This window comes from Mustela nigripes, chromosome 12, assembly GCF_022355385.1.
Source record: "Mustela nigripes isolate SB6536 chromosome 12, MUSNIG.SB6536, whole genome shotgun sequence".
NCBI lineage: Eukaryota > Metazoa > Chordata > Mammalia > Carnivora > Mustelidae > Mustela > Mustela nigripes.
The window spans coordinates 100,662,478-100,679,946 of NC_081568.1; the positions used below are offsets into that span (position 1 = coordinate 100,662,478).

General features: G+C 34.3%; 1 protein-coding gene across 4 annotated transcripts in view; it reads left to right on the plus strand.

The window, feature by feature from the left end:
- POLK (DNA polymerase kappa) overlaps positions 1–17,469 on the plus strand; it is an 80,001-nt gene that overhangs the window by 52,305 nt on the left and 10,227 nt on the right. For 3 of the 4 annotated variants that reach the window (XM_059418087.1, XM_059418086.1, XM_059418088.1), the window contains 7 exons: positions 110–262; positions 3,968–4,099; positions 6,952–7,105; positions 10,763–11,002; positions 12,172–12,296; positions 13,659–13,825; positions 16,610–16,642. In XM_059418087.1, coding sequence (XP_059274070.1) covers positions 110–262; positions 3,968–4,099; positions 6,952–7,105; positions 10,763–11,002; positions 12,172–12,296; positions 13,659–13,825; positions 16,610–16,642 — 1,004 coding nt within the window. The remainder of the gene's footprint in view (positions 1–109; positions 263–3,967; positions 4,100–6,951; positions 7,106–10,762; positions 11,003–12,171; positions 12,297–13,658; positions 13,826–16,609; positions 16,643–17,469) is intronic. The other variant, XM_059418089.1, reaches the window with a different exon arrangement.

The following is a 17,469-nucleotide window of genomic DNA, read 5'->3' on the forward strand; positions in this document are numbered from 1 at the left end:
TGGATAGACAGGCAGAGACAGATACTTACTAAAAGGGAGATTAATGTTATGACTGGTGCTATTTCAATAGCATGTTGATTCAAAATGTGTTAATTTTTTAAAAATTAAGGTTGACAGATTTGCAATGGAGTTGGAACAGAGCCGGGATCTGAACAATACTATAGTACACATTGACATGGATGCTTTCTATGCAGCTGTAGAAATGAGGGACAATCCAGAATTGAAGGATAAACCCATTGCTGTAGGATCAATGAGTATGTTGGTAAGTAGGTAAAGATCAAAGGCAAAAAGGAAATTTCATAACATATTTGAGTAAGCCTTAACATATTTGAGTAAGCCTTAGTGGTTCACGAAAGGAGAAGCCTTTAGTAAGCTCTACAAGTTTGCTGGGCATTTTCCTTTGTGCTTTATATGTGCTCAATTACCGAATCCTTTCAACATCTCTTGAGGTACAAATTTTTATTTCCATTTGACGACAAAAAACTAACTCAGAGAGGTGCTTAAAAGCTTCCCCAAAGTTACAAGCCTGGTGAGTAGTAGAGTGGCATTATATCTTTCTATTGCAAGCTGTATTTTTTCTTAAGTAACTGTTTCAGTAAAAAGGGAATTGGAGATGAAAGAAAAGGAAGTGTTACCCTAAAGCAGGTTTGCAAACAATGGCTTGCAGGCCAAATCTAGTCTTTTTTTTGGAAATAAAATTTTATTGGAACACAGTCACACCCATTTGTTTGTTGTATTAAAAGAGCAGAGTTGAGTAGCTGCAACAGAGACTATATGATCTGCAAAGCTCAAAGTAATTACTATCACTATCTGGACATTTACAGAAAAGTTTTGCCAACTTTAGTTCTAGGGTAGTATATTTTATTAGAATACTGCTGTAATTAATTCTTCCTTATGATTTGGAACCTTTGCTTTTTTTTTTTAAAGATTTTATTTATTCAATTGACAGAGAGAGATCACAGGCAGGCAGAGAGGCAGGCAGAGAGAGAGAGAGGAGGAAGCAGGCTCCCTGCTGAGCAGAGAGCCCGATGCGGGACTCGATCCCAGGACCCTGAGATCATGACCCGAGCCGAAGGCAGCGGCTTAACCCACTGAGCCACCCAGGCGCCCGGAACCTTTGCTTTTCTGATTACCATGTTGCTCTTCCTTATCACCACCGAAAGGTAAAAAGATGGCCAGGATTGCTATATGTGGCTAAAAATGTGTGGGGAACTAATAATGGCCCCTGGAATAGATGGATTTTGATATTAAAAAACATATAAGAGAAACAAGGAGAGTTCTTCCCTCTTTCTAACTCCTTCCAATGCTTTAGACAGCTATAAACCTAATTCCTACTGAGTTACTATTTTATTATAAAACTATTATCTATTTGTTCATCATCTCTGCTCCCATAGGTATGCTGGCAACTAACAATCCAGGTTCCAAAAAATCTTTACTGAAAGACTACTCCCCTTTCCTACAAATCATCAGCTGATATTTGAAAAAATGTATTTAATCTTCTTAAGAATATGTATCACCAGGCGCGTGGGTGGCTGAGTCATTAAGCATCTGCCTTCGGCTCAGGTCATGATCCCAGGGTCCTGAGATGGAGTACCACATTAGGCTCCCTGCTCTGCAGGAAGCCCACTTCTCCCTCTCCCACTTCCTGTGCTTGTGTTCCCTCTCTCACTGTCTCTCTGTCAAATAAAACAATAAGATCTTTAAAAACAAACAAAAAGAATATATACCACCATATATTTATGTGAAATTATCTTTGTGTACATATGTATATATTTTAAAGCTAAACCCGCTGCTAGATCTGCAAAATATTTTTCTTCCTATGAATTATATCCTCCTAAAAATTATTACTTCCAAATTCAGAATGATTATTTGCCATATTTAAACAAAGATTACCACCTTTTGTATACTCAACTAATAGACTTCATTTCTAATGAGATTTGGAATAAATTTGCTTTTGTTCTATTAAATTCATAAAAGTGTATTTACAAATTAATGGTAGTGATGGTATATGTTTGATTATTTCAGTCTATAACAGTCAGAGTTTTGTTTTTTTTTTTTTTTTAGGAGATTTTATTTATTGATTTATTTGACAGAGACAGAGACAGGGAGAGAGGGAATACAAGCAGGGGGAGTGGGAAAGGGAGAAGCAGACTCCCCGCCAAGCAGGGGGCCTGATGTGGGGCTCCATGTCATGATCCTGGGGTCCTAGGATGGAGCTTGGCTGAAGACTCAACCACCCAGGCGCCCCCAGAATTCTTTTTTGAATAATTTGATGGATCTTCAAAGTATTCTAAGTTAGTACTCATAGTCAAAACATAGACCCTTAGCAGTTATTTATTGCTGCATAACAAACCCCTTTAAGTACTTAGTGGTTTGCTTATGATTCTGTAATTTGAGCAGAGCACACTGGGGATGTTTACTCTACCAAGGGTTGGCTACAGTTATTTAGCTGGGGTTGGAGGATCCAAAATGGCTTTATTAACACACTTGGTCTTTCAGCCAAGGTGGCTGGAATGGCTTCCAGCCGATGAGCTTTTCCCTCTCCGCATAGTACATCATCATTTAGCAATTTAACCCAAGACCTTTATATAGTTGTTGGATCCCCAAGGAAGCAAAGGCTGAAGTTACAGACTTCATAATGCCTAGGCTTCACGACTCACAATGTCACTCCCTCATATTCTTCTGGTCAAAACAAGTCACAGTACAAGTCACTTGGTATGAGGGACTGGAACCCACCCTTGAATAGGAGGAACTATAAAGTATTGTGGCTGTGATTTACAATCTACCACAAACCTACTAGCTTTCATATCCATTCCATTAGAGTTATTTATATTTAAAACATTGATTTGTCTTTCTAGTCCCATCTGCATCTTCTCTCCCAGAATACTGTCAAAGATTGGCATAGTTTTGAGTACTATCAAGATTTTTAAAATGCCATCTGAAAGCTACTAATGGCAAATTGATACTAGTCTGAAGTAATCCTTTCATGTGATAGATTGTTTTATATTTCTTTGAATTTTCACTTGAGATTTCAAAGATTTTGTTTGTGATTAAAAAAAAATTTTTATAAGTGGTATTGTGGTATCAACAGGATTTTAAAGTAATGTTCTCAGGGCACCTGGGTGGCTCAGTGGGTTAAATCCTCTGCCTTCGGCTCAGATCATGATCCCAGGGTCCTGGGATCAAGCCCGGCACCTGGCTCTCTGCTCAGTGGGGAGCCTGCTTCCTCCTCTTTCTCTGCCTGCTTCTCTGCCTACTTGTGATCTCTCTCTGTCAAATAAATAAATAAAATCTTAAAAAAAAAAAAAAGTAATGTTCTCCTTCTTACTTTCATAATTTTTTAGTTCCATCTCCTACTGAAAATGTTTTCACCAAAATGTATATTCAAGCCTTAAGAAATAAAATTTAATTTTAAAAGCTCTTTTAAGCTTTCATCACTTCATTTTTTTGACATTTAATTTAGCTGACAGTTAATAGAACCTTTGACTTTGGTTCCAAATGAAAAATTTCAAATGCAAATTCCAAATCTATACTATTATACCATGCTATTACTTTCTAGACTGTTACATTTAATATCCATACTACTTGTACTATATATAACATTACTTTATAGTTATTACTTTCATGTAACATCATCTACTATCATCCAAACTTTGATATATACTATATTACAGGTATGCCTTAGAGCTAATGAAGTTTAGTTAATTGGAAATGTAAGAGAACCTTCTTTTTAGTCTTGTTTATTACCTGGCATCATAAATATGGAGACATATTGTAAGAGAAAGGGTCATGGTATCGTAATACCATTTGATAGAATAAAGTCAAAGCTTGATTCGAGACTGCGGCCTATAAGACAGATGTCCTTGAGTTGAAAATGCACATCAGTAATGTGTTTCTTATGAACTCATTGATTGGTATGCCCATTTACGTTTGTAATTTTTTCCCCATGTGGTCCGTTTTCTTTCAGTCTACTTCGAATTACCATGCAAGGAGGTTTGGTGTTCGTGCAGCCATGCCAGGATTTATTGCTAAAAGACTCTGCCCACAACTTATTATTGTGCCCCCAAACTTTGACAAATACAAAGCTGTGAGTACAGAGGTAAGTCTGATGAAGCACTCTTACTTACAGCCTTTCACTGATTCCCTGTCACCTACAGAGTCAAGCCCAAATGACTTAGTGCATCAGAATTTGGCCTTAGTTTATCCCTTTAAGTCTTACCTCCTACCACTTCTTCACTTCATATATTGAAAACTGAGCTAAGTATACAGAACACACCCTCCTATTTCCCAGATCTTTGCTCTTGCACATATTTTTTCATCTGTTTAGAAAACTATCTACCTGGAAAACTTTAAATTGCCTTAATTCTAATCTGTATTAACTGTAGGTGTTTTTTTTCGTAATATACAATATACTTTTTTTCTAGAATTACCTATTTATAATTTACATAATCTACTCATGTCATTAATTTCAACCTCTTTTGTGAATAAATTTTTCTATTCATAATAATAATAAATGTTTTTAGACAGTAATGAAATTCCATTATCTTAGCTGTTTTTCTTGCCTCACAGTCTAGTGAAGATGCTTATGAGCCTTTAATGTTTGAGAGACCAATAATCAAGGAAAAAAGGGAATCATCTTACTTTGAAAAGGATCTGAAATATAAAGATTTGATTACTCAGTAAAATTGCCTAAATTGTCATATATGAAAATTGTGATTTTCTCTGTTATTGATAACTGGACTATCATTTAGCTAGTGCTAAAACATATCATCAGTTAAAATTTTAGAATAGTGCATCAAACAGTTTCAGACTTCTGTAAAAAAATGCACTGTGTTAAAGACTGCTGTCTGAATTGAAACACTTAAAAATCTATGGCCTAACCCTTACTATCATTTGGTCACGAAGGTCATCTTTAGATTCGCTCCTCTTATTTGTATTATACCTCATGTACTCTAGAAATGAAACCTCCCCAAACTGGAATGGTATGCACCCCAAATTTTTTTTAAAATTCTGTTTTTTTTCATTCTTTCAAAAACGGTCTGTGGCAGCAAGTACTTTTTGCCTATCTCTGAAAATGTGGTAAAGAAGGGGGAACCAGTCTACGGCCATACCACCCTGAATGCGCCCCATCTCTTCTGATCTTGGAAGCTAAGCAGGGTTAGGCCTGGTTAGTACTTGGATGGTAGAAGGGGGAACCACATTCCAGTGTGGTTTCTGCTTATCTGTTTTACCATATTCCTAATGAGAAAGAGATAAAACGCTAACCACAAATATTACAGGCTTTCAATAAGTTTGAAAATCCTTCAGAGACCTTGTAAGAAGGAATTTTTTTCCTGCTTTAATTCAGTAAAACTTCTGACAATATGATAATGAGAGCTAAATTGTTTTTAGTTCTCTTCTGTCTTGTTACGGAAATTGAAGAAACCTTTCTCTAATTCGAGCAGGATCTAACTAGTTTATTTGCAGATAGCAAATGGGTTGTTACGTGTGAACGAACTACAGCACAAATTCACTGACTCTAAGTATATTAATATGTATGACTTGGTTTAAAAAGTTTAAGGAGACCCATTTTTATTTTTTCCAAAAGAATGGAACAGCTTTGACTGTTGGAACCTAAGTACTTGAGTTTTACTGGAACATGTCTATTTTTGTTCTTCAAGCAGTATCCTCTGAAAAGGAAGTTAGTGAGTACTCCATGTCTCTAGGGAGTACTTCTCATTCAGAATAATCTTCGTTGTCTGCCAACTACAGACTTTCCAGAGTTTCATTTTCACTAGAAAGATTCCATTTGAGTACATTATAAAATTGGTTTCTTCCAGAAGAACAAAGCTAATTAAGGTACTCTCTGAGTAAAGCTTGGCCAAGTTTTATATCACCATTTTCTAAAATTACCTTTGACTCAGCTATTCATAATCAAATTAAGCTAAAAAGCTTTATTTTATAAAAACTTTTTCTCATGATACAGCAGACAGGTTTTAAATACTAGATGGAAGGATAACATAATTCAATAAATACGTTTTTCAAATATGTATATATTATTTTGGCAACTATTTCCTATTTCAGTTAATACTTCAGTGGTTAGAAACATTTATAGTTTTGTATAATAAAACTATCTTACATAAATGGTGTTTCTGGAATCATATGGAAATTCTGATCTTTTTATTTATCTCAAGATGCAGCTCCAGACTTTCCCTGTCATTTAATGTAGTCACAGACTTCCACTGTAGATTTTGTCATCTTTTCCATCCCAAACTTCAATAATTGAGTTTTGTTTTCTGAATGGATACATGCATTAGTGTATGTTTTGAGTAGAGTTTTATGTGCATATTTATAATTAATTAAAATAGAACTACTTTCTAAAACAACGTAGTATTTTATGTAAGATTATTCCTTTTTAGGGGCACCTAGATGGCTCAAGTCAATTAAGCATCAAACTCTTGATTTTGGCTCAGGTCTTAATCTCAGGGTTATTGAGTTCAATAACTCACCACTTTGCGCTACATGCTGGGTGTGGAGACTACTTTGAAAAAAAGAATTAGTTCTTTTAAAAATAAACAAAAAGGTGAGGGGGAGCAGGATCCTATTGTTCCCATTTCTATTTTTAACCAGTTACTTTAAATTATGTTACTTAACCCTTTTTTCTGTGCCTACCAGAATGATGTCTGAGACTTATTTGAGTCATTTATTATATCTAGATAAAGGTGGCTGAGTAGAGATTGTATCAGATGAAGCTGTTTCATGGTCTCCTGCCTTCATGATCTATTTTAATTCTAACAAGCCTTTGGACAAACTTGTGCTAGCAATAAATTATTTATTCCCTAAATCCATGAGCTATTGATTGCAGGATTTTTACTGTAGTTGCAAAGTAAGAATATTAATGTTTCTTATCAGCTGTTATATTATGGGTTTTGCTTTGGCAGCAAAATTTAAATCATTTTGTTCCTTTTGAAGGTTAAGGAAATACTTGCTGATTATGATCCCAATTTTATGGCTATGAGTCTTGATGAAGCCTACTTGAATATAACAAAGCACTTACAGGAAAGACAAAATTGGCCCGAGGACAAAAGGAAGTATTTCATCAAAACAGGGAACTCTCTAGAAAATGGTAAGCAATTTATTAGAATGATCAAACTAAAAAACAAACAAAAAGCCCTTTGAATTAACCCAATTAACTTATTAGCATGCATAGGTGATAGAACTAGGTATACCTTTATAATGAAAAAGTATTCAAAATGAAAAATCAGGAACTTAAAGTATACCTGTGGAATTTCTAAGTTAAATTTGTAACTTTTAATCCAAAGAGATTGGTTTAAATCACTTTTAAACCAAATGAGATTGTTAAATCTCTAGAGTTTAAGAATCTGCAGAACCATTGAGTAAAGTAATTTCATAGCAGTTCTTTTCTGAAGATCTAAGGAAAGGTTGGATTGTGTTGAATCTGAGGAGGTTATCTATTTAAGGTGGACTTTTGTTGCGGTTGTTAAAAGGAATTAGATTTTTTAAAAAGTCTCAAATATATCGAAACATTGTGTGGTTTTTTTCCCCCTCGTTTTCAAAATGATCTATGATCTGATTACACAGTGATTATGACTATTTTCAACCTTGCCAAAATTAATGACTCCCAACTCTTCCTTAGACCTTATTGTGATTCTTTTGTACACACTGATAAAGAAGTTTCATGACCCCAAGGTTTTTTTTTCTGAATGATCCCTTTTGTTACTTATCCAAAATAATGTCAGAGAACCATGTAGTTATTTACACATAATGCTTTCAACACTCTGTCAGAGGTATGATTACTTCAAATATCTTAGCTGTCATGGACCTCTGAAAAAAGTTCATCTGGGTGAAAATGTAGAAACAGAGGGTTTGCTCACAGCCCACAGCTGTATTTCATGTGCACAACTCATTGCCTTCTTCAGGTGGGGACAGCCAGTGGTGAGGAAATCTATCTGTAACTTTCCCTGAAGCAAAAATGGTGGATCTTCAATGGCATAACATTCTGACACTCATTGTTTGGGGCTCACATCTTCGGAGCAAGTTTAGTGCGGACATCAAATTACAACTCCACTACCTTATTTAGAACTCTAAGGCACCGGTCTCTCTCTTTAATAGAAACATTAATCAATAAACAGGCATAATTCCTGGACACAGAGGCTTAGAGCAAATGATCTTTTGTATTATATTTTTATTGTTTGGGGGAAGAGGCACACAAAACCTAATGTCAGTTTGCTTTCATCTCAATTTATTTCCTTACTTTTCACAAGAGAGGGTGGGGGAATTGTTATATTGTTATATCAGAGCATCTCTCTGAGACCTCCTATAACAATTATGCTCACAAGATGTTAAAAAAAATTACACTGGGACTAAGGTAAATATTTTTATTCTCTACTAATGTTCTTTTCATTTATTATACTATGCACAAACTCACTTAAAGGATGTGAACTCTTAATTACTTATGTACTTTACTCTTCCTGTATTTTGTATTTTTAAGGTAGTTTTAACTTTTTTCCCCCCTCATGTGTAAATCCCTGTGGGTGGGACTTTTCAGCATATCTGATTTCACAAATGCCATAGGAAGCTGCCCACAGTGAGTTGGTGCCACAGAAGGGAACTGATGTAACTTCTTCTGAAGTCCCAGACATTTTTCTGCTGTTTGCCCCTTTTCTGAAAGGTGCCATCTTTGGAAGAATAGTGCTAATTATTTTGTCTATAAGCAAATAAAATAATTGTTATTATGTTTATTTTGCCATATAAATCTGGATGGTGAGCAGGAGGCAGTGTAAGACACTGAAATACCCTATTCTTGTAGCACTCACCATCCATATATCCCATATAAAGATGGGATGCTTTAATCCCAGTGTTTCAGATGATAAGAAACCTCAGTTTTGTACTCTGATCACCTCAGTTATGGGGATTATAAAGATCTTTTTTTTTTCAGAAAGCAGATAAGAAATTACTTTAGCGTTAGTTGTATAGCCAGGCCAAATAGAAAAGTAGACCGATTGATTAATAGGTAACTGGGCCATTTAGCAACTGCTCTAATAAGGGCAGAACCTGGACTGCATGCTTTGCTTCCTACTCCAGCATTCCATCAGTGACCCACCTAAGGGTACTGTGGTAGACTCATGAGGTACAAAACACAGAATAACTCTGTAGAAGGGGCTTATGAATGTGACAGGTACCTTACTAGGTGTGTGGTTTTTGTACAGCTCTCTTTACCTTGACTTTTACCCATCCTGATGGGGGAAAGGGGGCCAGGCAAATACCATTTCAGCTGTGCCGCCACCATAATGCTTTCTGAAATGCTCTGCATTTTATTTTTTCTTTAAACAATTTACTTGTTTGACAGAGAGAGAGAGCACAAGCAGGCGGAGCAGCAGGCAGAAGGAGAGGGAGAAGCAGGTCCCCGTGCCACAGAGAGCCCAAAGTGGGGCTCGATGCCAGGACCCTGGGATCATGGCCTGAGGTGAAGGCAGATGCTTAACCTACTGAGCCACCCAGGAGCCCCAGTGCTCTGCATTTTAAAACCAGAATATGAAAAATGAAAGTAACTGAAGTACCTAAGTATTAGCTAATATTAAGTTTGAAAATAAGGCTTATTTTGTATATGGCCTGGGAATTCAGATTTGGAAAACATTTGTCTATAACTGAATTCATATTATGTGCTTTATAATTTGAAACTAATCTGGTGTTAGTCATATTATTGATATTATCTTTAGAAAAAAACCCTCCTTAGAAGGAGGGTTTATTTCTAAAATAATATGCATTTATATGTATCTTGAAACTAGAAATTTAATTTTTGGCTCTGCATTTACCTCAATTTGGAAAACATTTATATGTAATAAAATTATGAAATGAGATCAGAAAGCTCTGTTGTTAATCTTAATTTTTATAAATACATATAAATTGTATTTCTCTTCCATTAAGCCCAGAAAGTAATCATTAATGGATTTGTTCATGAGAACATTTTTAGTATTGGTATAGATTTAAATATATTTTACAGTCCAGTTGTGAAAAGTGCAAATAAAATGAGGTAAAAACCAGATTAGTATTTTTACTTTATTTTTTAATAGTAATATTAGGTTGTAGCCTACTCATATTATTATAGTTAGTCTGATTAGACCTTAAGAGTTTGTATATTTAAAGAAGTGTAACTTACAGAAATAATTACTATTTATTTAAATGTGCCTTCAGTAAAAGTGATACTTTATATGTAAGCAAGTGAAAATCAAAATAAGCATTTTTAAAAGAAGATATTGAGAGTATTTTAACATCTGAAAAGTTTCTTTCATGAATGAAGAAAATTTAAAGTTCTTTTCCCTCTAAAAACAAAACTTAATTCTCAGGCTTAATTATTCTTTATGGCTTAATGCCTTTTTCCTCATTCCTAAATTCCAATTTAATGGGTAAAGGAAAAAAAAAGCTTGCTTTCTTTCTTTTTAAATAAAAAAGTAATATGACCCTGGGCCCAATTCTAGGTTTCAGTTAATTTAGGTAAGATACACAAATTCACAATTTTTACATAGGATATTTCCTCTTCAAATGTATACTATGGAAACAGATAATATTCCTTTTAAGAAAAACTCAGAATCAGTATTTTCTTTGTTAAACAAATAAATATAAATAACACTTCTGATCTTGGTCCTTAGAAACAAAACTAAACTAGATTTCTTTGGTCTTTAGAAAGAATGTAGGGAAACCTCATTGGTGAAATATATACTTATTTAAATGATGATAATTACTGTTTCTGTTTATAATTTAGAGAAACCAGGAAAAGAAACTAATAAACTGAGTGAGCATGAACGTTCTATCTCTCCACTACTTTTTGATGATAGTCCTCCTGATCTGCAGCCCCAAGGAAATCCTTTACAAGTGAACTCTGAAGAACAGAATAATCCTCAACTACTCCAAAATTCGATTGTTTTTGGAACATCAGCTGAGGAAGTGGTAAAGGAAATTCGTTTCAGAATTGAGCAAAAAACAACACTGACAGCCAGTGCAGGTACTTGAAAACTGATTTGGTGGCTACCATAGTTAAAATTTTCAGACTGGCTAATTCAAGTGTAATATTAGTTCTTCCTTGCTATTAAGCTTATAGGAATGTTTTCTTATCCTTTTTGATTCAACTTCTAATGACTTTACCTATTCAGAATTCTATGAAGCAACAGGTAAATTGGAATTAAGCAGAAAAGCCTGTGAACCCAAAGAAAACAACTATCATAAATCTCATGTAGCTATCCTTTTTAAAGCATACAATACATTTTAATTGGCTTAGTACATAATAGTTTATTAGTTTTCCCTTTGAAGTTTTTCAGCCCTGTCCAGGATTACAAGAGAGACCCTACAGAAGTCCTGACTAGCAACATAGCAATCTAGGACCAGCTGGTGAAGGGAAAAAGAGCTTTACAAATGTCAGTAACCCATAAAGGTATCACTCTGTCAGCATAGAAACTGATATTCATCATGAGGACCGTAAATTAGCATTAAGATTAGGTTAATCTTTTTTTTTTTCTTTGCCAAAGTGTGAGAATAAGTAACAAATTTTAGTAGGATGTATATAAAAATTGAAATGAATCATTTAATCATCATATTTGAATATACCTATTTCAAGTATCTTAATTGATCATTGAGTCTCAGAAATGTTCAAAACAGCTTTCTAAAAGGTATTAATTTGCTTTAATAAAAACATAATAAACATAATAAAAACAATGCATATATTTTACTATCATTGTTTTAAATATAATGTAACCTGGAATCTTTGATTTTTTTTTTTCTTTACTTGGGTAATCTATATAAAAGACCTTTCAAAGAGTGAACATCCACCCTAAATTATATTCTGGATCTTTTCTATAAATCAACCCTGTATTACAACTAAAGATGGTCTGTAAACTAATAATATTACTTAAATAAACACTGACAATTACTCTTAGACTTTAAAATTCCATGGAGATTTAAATATTCTTCATTTCTGCTGCCACAGTGACTAATACAATTCCTTTTCCTAAAATCATATCGAGCCCTGGGGAGATAGGTAGTTATCGGTTGTTATTTTTAAAGTATCATTTGTCATCATTTTGGACTTCCTACATTCACTATTTCTGTATTGTCATCTCATATTTTAAAATGATACATGTCACCTTCTTTGAGTCATCAGAGTGTTCTTCTTTTAAGGAATTGCCCCAAATACAATGTTAGCAAAAGTATGCAGTGATAAGAATAAACCAAATGGACAATACCAAATTCTCCCCAGCAGACAAGCTGTGATGGACTTCATCAAGGACTTACCTATTAGAAAGGTGAGATTTTGTATAAAATTTCTATTTTATTTATATAAAATATAATTTTATTTATATTTAAATATAAACTATATTTATAAACATAAATATATATATTCTGAAGAGAAACTACTTAGGATGGTAGTAATCATTCTTTGCTGAAAAGTTTTAGAGCAGTTGGTAACAAGCAGGAAGTATAATGGATGATTGAATTTGGATTTGAAGAAATCTTTCTATGAAACCCTTAAATTGAGGTTTAGGAAGTTTGTTTGCCAAAATGTTTTAAGAAAGTAGTAGATGAAAGACTTTTAAGTGTACCTCTGTCAAGAAGAACAGAAATAAGAAGAATACTTGTAAGGGTCTTTCAGCTGTAACCTCTAATACTCTCTTGATTCTAAAGTCTAAATTGCCATCAGATTAATAGGTATGAGACTTAAAAGAGATCTGGAAATTTAATTGTTTCTAACCCCCTCCCCCCAAAACCCCCCAAATACATTACTGTCTTTAAAATGGTAAAGCGATCCCATAGGGGTTTTTTATAAAAATGGTGTGTTTTATTATTTTTTATAGCTTGTAGATTTTTCTGCATATAGGTTTTTAAAAAAAAGAATAATTGATGTTCTGGTGCCTGATTTTCTCACATCACATACAGGAGTGAATTTAAAGATACATTTTTCAATGCCCAGAAGAAAGGCCATATCAGAGGATATAATGTATGATCACTGAATGGTTTAGAGTATGTAAGATGTAGCTATAAAGCAGTATTTTCCATTGTGTTTTTCAAGATATGAATAACTATGCCATTGAAAAAGGTTCTGGGGTCAAAGAACTTTGGAACATACCAGGCTTAGTAGATAACAACAGATAATGTTATATTAAAGATTCATAAGTTTTGCAGTAAAAAGTTTATTTTAGATTTGCTTATTCCACCATTTTTCAAGTTTCTATGACTGTAGAACTCTTTTTTTAATGCTTTAAAAAAAATATATTTTATTTATTTATTTGAGAGAGAAAGAGAGCATGAGTTGGGGAGGGCAAAAGGCGAGGGGGAAGCAGGCTCCCTGCTGGCTGGGAGCTTGATGGGGGACTCGAGCCCAGGACTCTGAGATCATGACCTGAGCTGAAGGCAGATGCTTAACCGACCAAGCCACCTAAGTGCCTCTTTAATGATTTTTAAAATTTTGTGTAATTTAAAATTTTAAATTTCCATGCAACACTAGTTTAGGAGATGTACCAAGAAGTAAAGTAGTTTTATTGCATGACTTGTGAGGATGGTCACATTATTCATACCTTTTATTGGTTATAAAAGGTATAATGAGATTAAATATCTTTACTTGCCTTAATATAAAACTGTATTAATAATAAATAATAACTCTTTTCTAGGTTTCTGGAATAGGAAAAGTTACAGAGAAAATGTTAAAGGCTCTTGGAATTATTAATTGTACAGAACTCTACCAACAGAGGGCATTGCTTTCTCTTCTTTTCTCTGAAACATCTTGGCATCATTTCCTTCATATTTCCCTGGGTCTAGGTTCAACACACCTGACAAGGTACCTATATGTGTAGTCATTCTGTTTTTTTCTTATCATTTCCTGAAATAACAATTTTAACCATTGATAAGGAGGCTATAGGATAACATTTTTTTTAAATTTTTTTAAAGATTTACTTATTTATTCCAGAAAGAGAGAGAGAGAGAGCAGGAGGGACAGAAGGAGAGGGAGAGAGAGAATCTCAAGCAGACTCTACAGAGTACAGAGCCTAATGCAGGGCTTGCTCCCAGGACCCTGAGATCATGACCTGAGCTGAAACCATGATCAGATGCTCAACTGCCAGGGCCACCTAGACACGTTTATAGGATAACATGCTTTAAAATTTTTTGAGTCTCATTCATTCTGGAATATAATTTTTGAATTAGAGCCAAAAGATTGCAGGTGGCAGGAAAGGAAAAGAACAAAGAATCACTCTTTGGCTATTGGCTACAGCAATTGGTTAGATAGATAAGAAGAACGATGAGTACTTTCTTTTCTGTACCTGCCTTGTTTTTGTTCAGAACGTAAGACTAATGGTCTGATTGTTGAGGAAAGAAAGGTGACTCATATTCGAGAATTTACCCCGTAAGTGGGGAAATTTAATGATTCTTTGAGAGCCTTCATGACCTAACAAGTTCATTTCTTTTCTTTTATAAATAAAACAAGTTTTATTTCTTTTCTTTTTCCAGACTTATAAATGATTGACTGATTCATTCAGTAGTGAGTACTTACTTCATTAGTTACTGTTCTAGGCACTGGGAAGAACAGTAGAAAATAAGACAAAATCTTGTCTTCATGGACTTTGCAGAATAGTGTGGTAAATACGAAGTAACCAAATAAACAAATGAAGAAAGTAAGGCAGAGTTAGGGACTAGAACATGCCTTGGGGAGTAAGAGTGGGTGTTGGCAACCATAATCCAAATGCAGGGACCTGAAGGAGCCAGCCATGTAAAGATGTAGAAGAGGAAACAGCAAGAGAGGTCCCTGATTCTTCCTTGCCACTCTTCCATTTCAGTCTTAAAAAGAAATGTCCGAGAGCTAGAAGGGTACACTGTGGGAGTGGGTGAAAAGAAAGGAATTTTTTTTTTTAAAGATTTTTACTTATTCATTTAATAGAGAGAGAGAGAAAGAGAGCGAGCGAGCACAAGTAGGCAGAGAGGGAGAAGCAGGCTCCCCGCTGAGCTCAATCCCAGGACCCTGAGATCATGATTTGAGCCCAAAGCAGGGGGCCCAACCCACTGAGCCACCCAGGTGCCCCAAGAAAGGAATTTTTAAGAAGAATGGGAATTAACATGGGACACTATTTTTATAATTTTATCATCATCCTGTCAGTCTGCCCCCAGAACAATTCCTTTATTTACTTAAACTAAAGGAAAGCAGGAAGATTATAGAGGAGGCAAATGAAATAAGTTAAAATAATTAAAGGTGCTAAATCTTACAGAGATTGCAGCTACTGCCTTTCTCATCTGTCCATGCTCCTCATCCCTTTTGTTTTTTTGTTTTTTAAAGATTTTATTTATTTGACAAAAGAGCACAAGCAGAGGAGTAACAGAGGGAGAGGGAGAAGGAGGCTCCCCACTGAGCAGGCAGTCCCATGTGGGAGGCTCTCCCAGGATCCCAGGAACAGGACCTGAGCTGAAGGCAGATGCTTAACAAACTGAGCCACCCAGGCGCCCTCATTGTTCTCATTTTTAAGCCCATAGTTAGCTGACTTTGATCTTGAGCGAATGTAATGCTAAGATCAGAGAAGGAAATCGCACTACTATAAATAATCTAGTATTTGGAAGTAATGGGAAATAAAACTTTTTCTTTAATCCAAGGATTATCCTCTTTTTTATTTACATAGTGGTTGAAAACAATGTAGTTCTTGATATAACATAACATATATGAATCTGTGGTATTTAAAGATGCCAGTAATCCTTTGAAGTGACATTCATAGGTAATTTATAATAATGTAAAATAGCAAACCTCCTTTCCCTTCCTTTTTTTCCCCTCCTTTCCTTTCTATGTACATTCTCTATTTCTTTCTTCTGCTTTATTTTTTAATCCTTAATTCTTCTTACCTTCTGACATACTCCAGATTTACTTCTATATGTCTTTATTTGTCTCCTTCCAGTAAGATACAAGTTTCTTAAGGATAAAAACTTGGTCTGTTTTGGTCATAACTGTATACCCAGTGCCTAGAACAGTACTTTACTCCTAATAGGTTCATTGAATATGTGGGAAATGAATAATCTACATGTCATTTCAGCTTTTTTAGTTTCAACTACTTCTCTCAGAACAGCTAGAATTCAACCAAACTAGATGGCTCAGATTCCAAATCACCATCCTTTTTCTGTGTCCAAATTCTAACTGAGGTTCAATAGAGTGGTATAAATGAATAATAAATAGCTATAGGAGAGCACAGTTAATATACCACACAAAAAACTAGGTAATTGGTATTTAATCAGATCATATAACAGCAAGGCATTACACTACTAACTCTTACTGGTTTTTATAAGCCAGGGTTTTTATATTCACACTTTTAGTAGAACCAGTTTATAATATCAACCTATTGTAAAATTTTTCTCTTTGATAGATATAGACTTGATCCACTTTACATATAATGATATTATTTTTTGTTGATAGTTTTATTTTGAGATTTTAAAAACTCACTGTTCTTCATGATGTATGAATTTTAACAAAATACATTTAAAAAATTCTTTAAATGGTAATTGATATGTTAAATCCTTTTGGTTGACTAAAAAGAACTGAGTCTTCTTTGAAAAAGTAAAGAAAATCTTTTTTTTTCTTTTTCATTTCAAGGGATGGAGAAAGGAAAAGCATGAGCGTTGAGAGGTAATGTTTTGTTCATAACTCATAATTAATGTTATTTTTAACTTTTTGGGGTTTTTTTTGCAAAATATCACTGAAATAGAAAAATCTGTCTGCAAACCAAATGACATTTTTCAGTAGTTGATGTGACTAAGTTAAATATTCCAGTATAATGTTATATCTTTGCTTGCTATGCTCTCTATGGGAAAAAATTTAACTATAGTTATTTATTTCTAATGTTGGTTTCCTCCTATTAAATGAAAACCAATCATCTTAAGATTCTGAATCTTAATTTCTAGCCCTGTTTGTGGGAAAATTTACTGAGTAGTTATTTGAGAAATTTAAGAAGGGACCTTGGAAATTCTTCTTGAAACTTTTCAAATATTAATGAATGCACATAGTGGCCAAATAGTAAGCTATTGAGCTTAGAGAGGACATAGTCCAGTGGTTTACAATCTTGTATGGAAGACAAATGAAATCTTGATGAGATTTTATTATTTTCAGAAATATATACCAGTAGATCTAATTAGTTAACAAAGAAGGAGGTGTACAAATGCCTCTTGAAACATTGCAAATATTCCCAGTCTTTTTTATAATTAAAAAAATACAGATGAAGTTTCTCAAGATAGCCTTTTTCACTAATGGGTTGGCAGAGATGCTCTATTGGACAGACTATGGGAGTGAAATAGCTATTAACCTGGAGGAAGTATACTAGTTTTTTATTGGTCCTGTAATATATTACCACAGATTTAGTGGCTTAAGACAACACAAATTTATTGTCTTACAGTTCTGAATCAGGAGTCCTAAAATTAAGGTCTTGGCAGAGTTGTAAGTCTTCTAAAGTCTCCAAG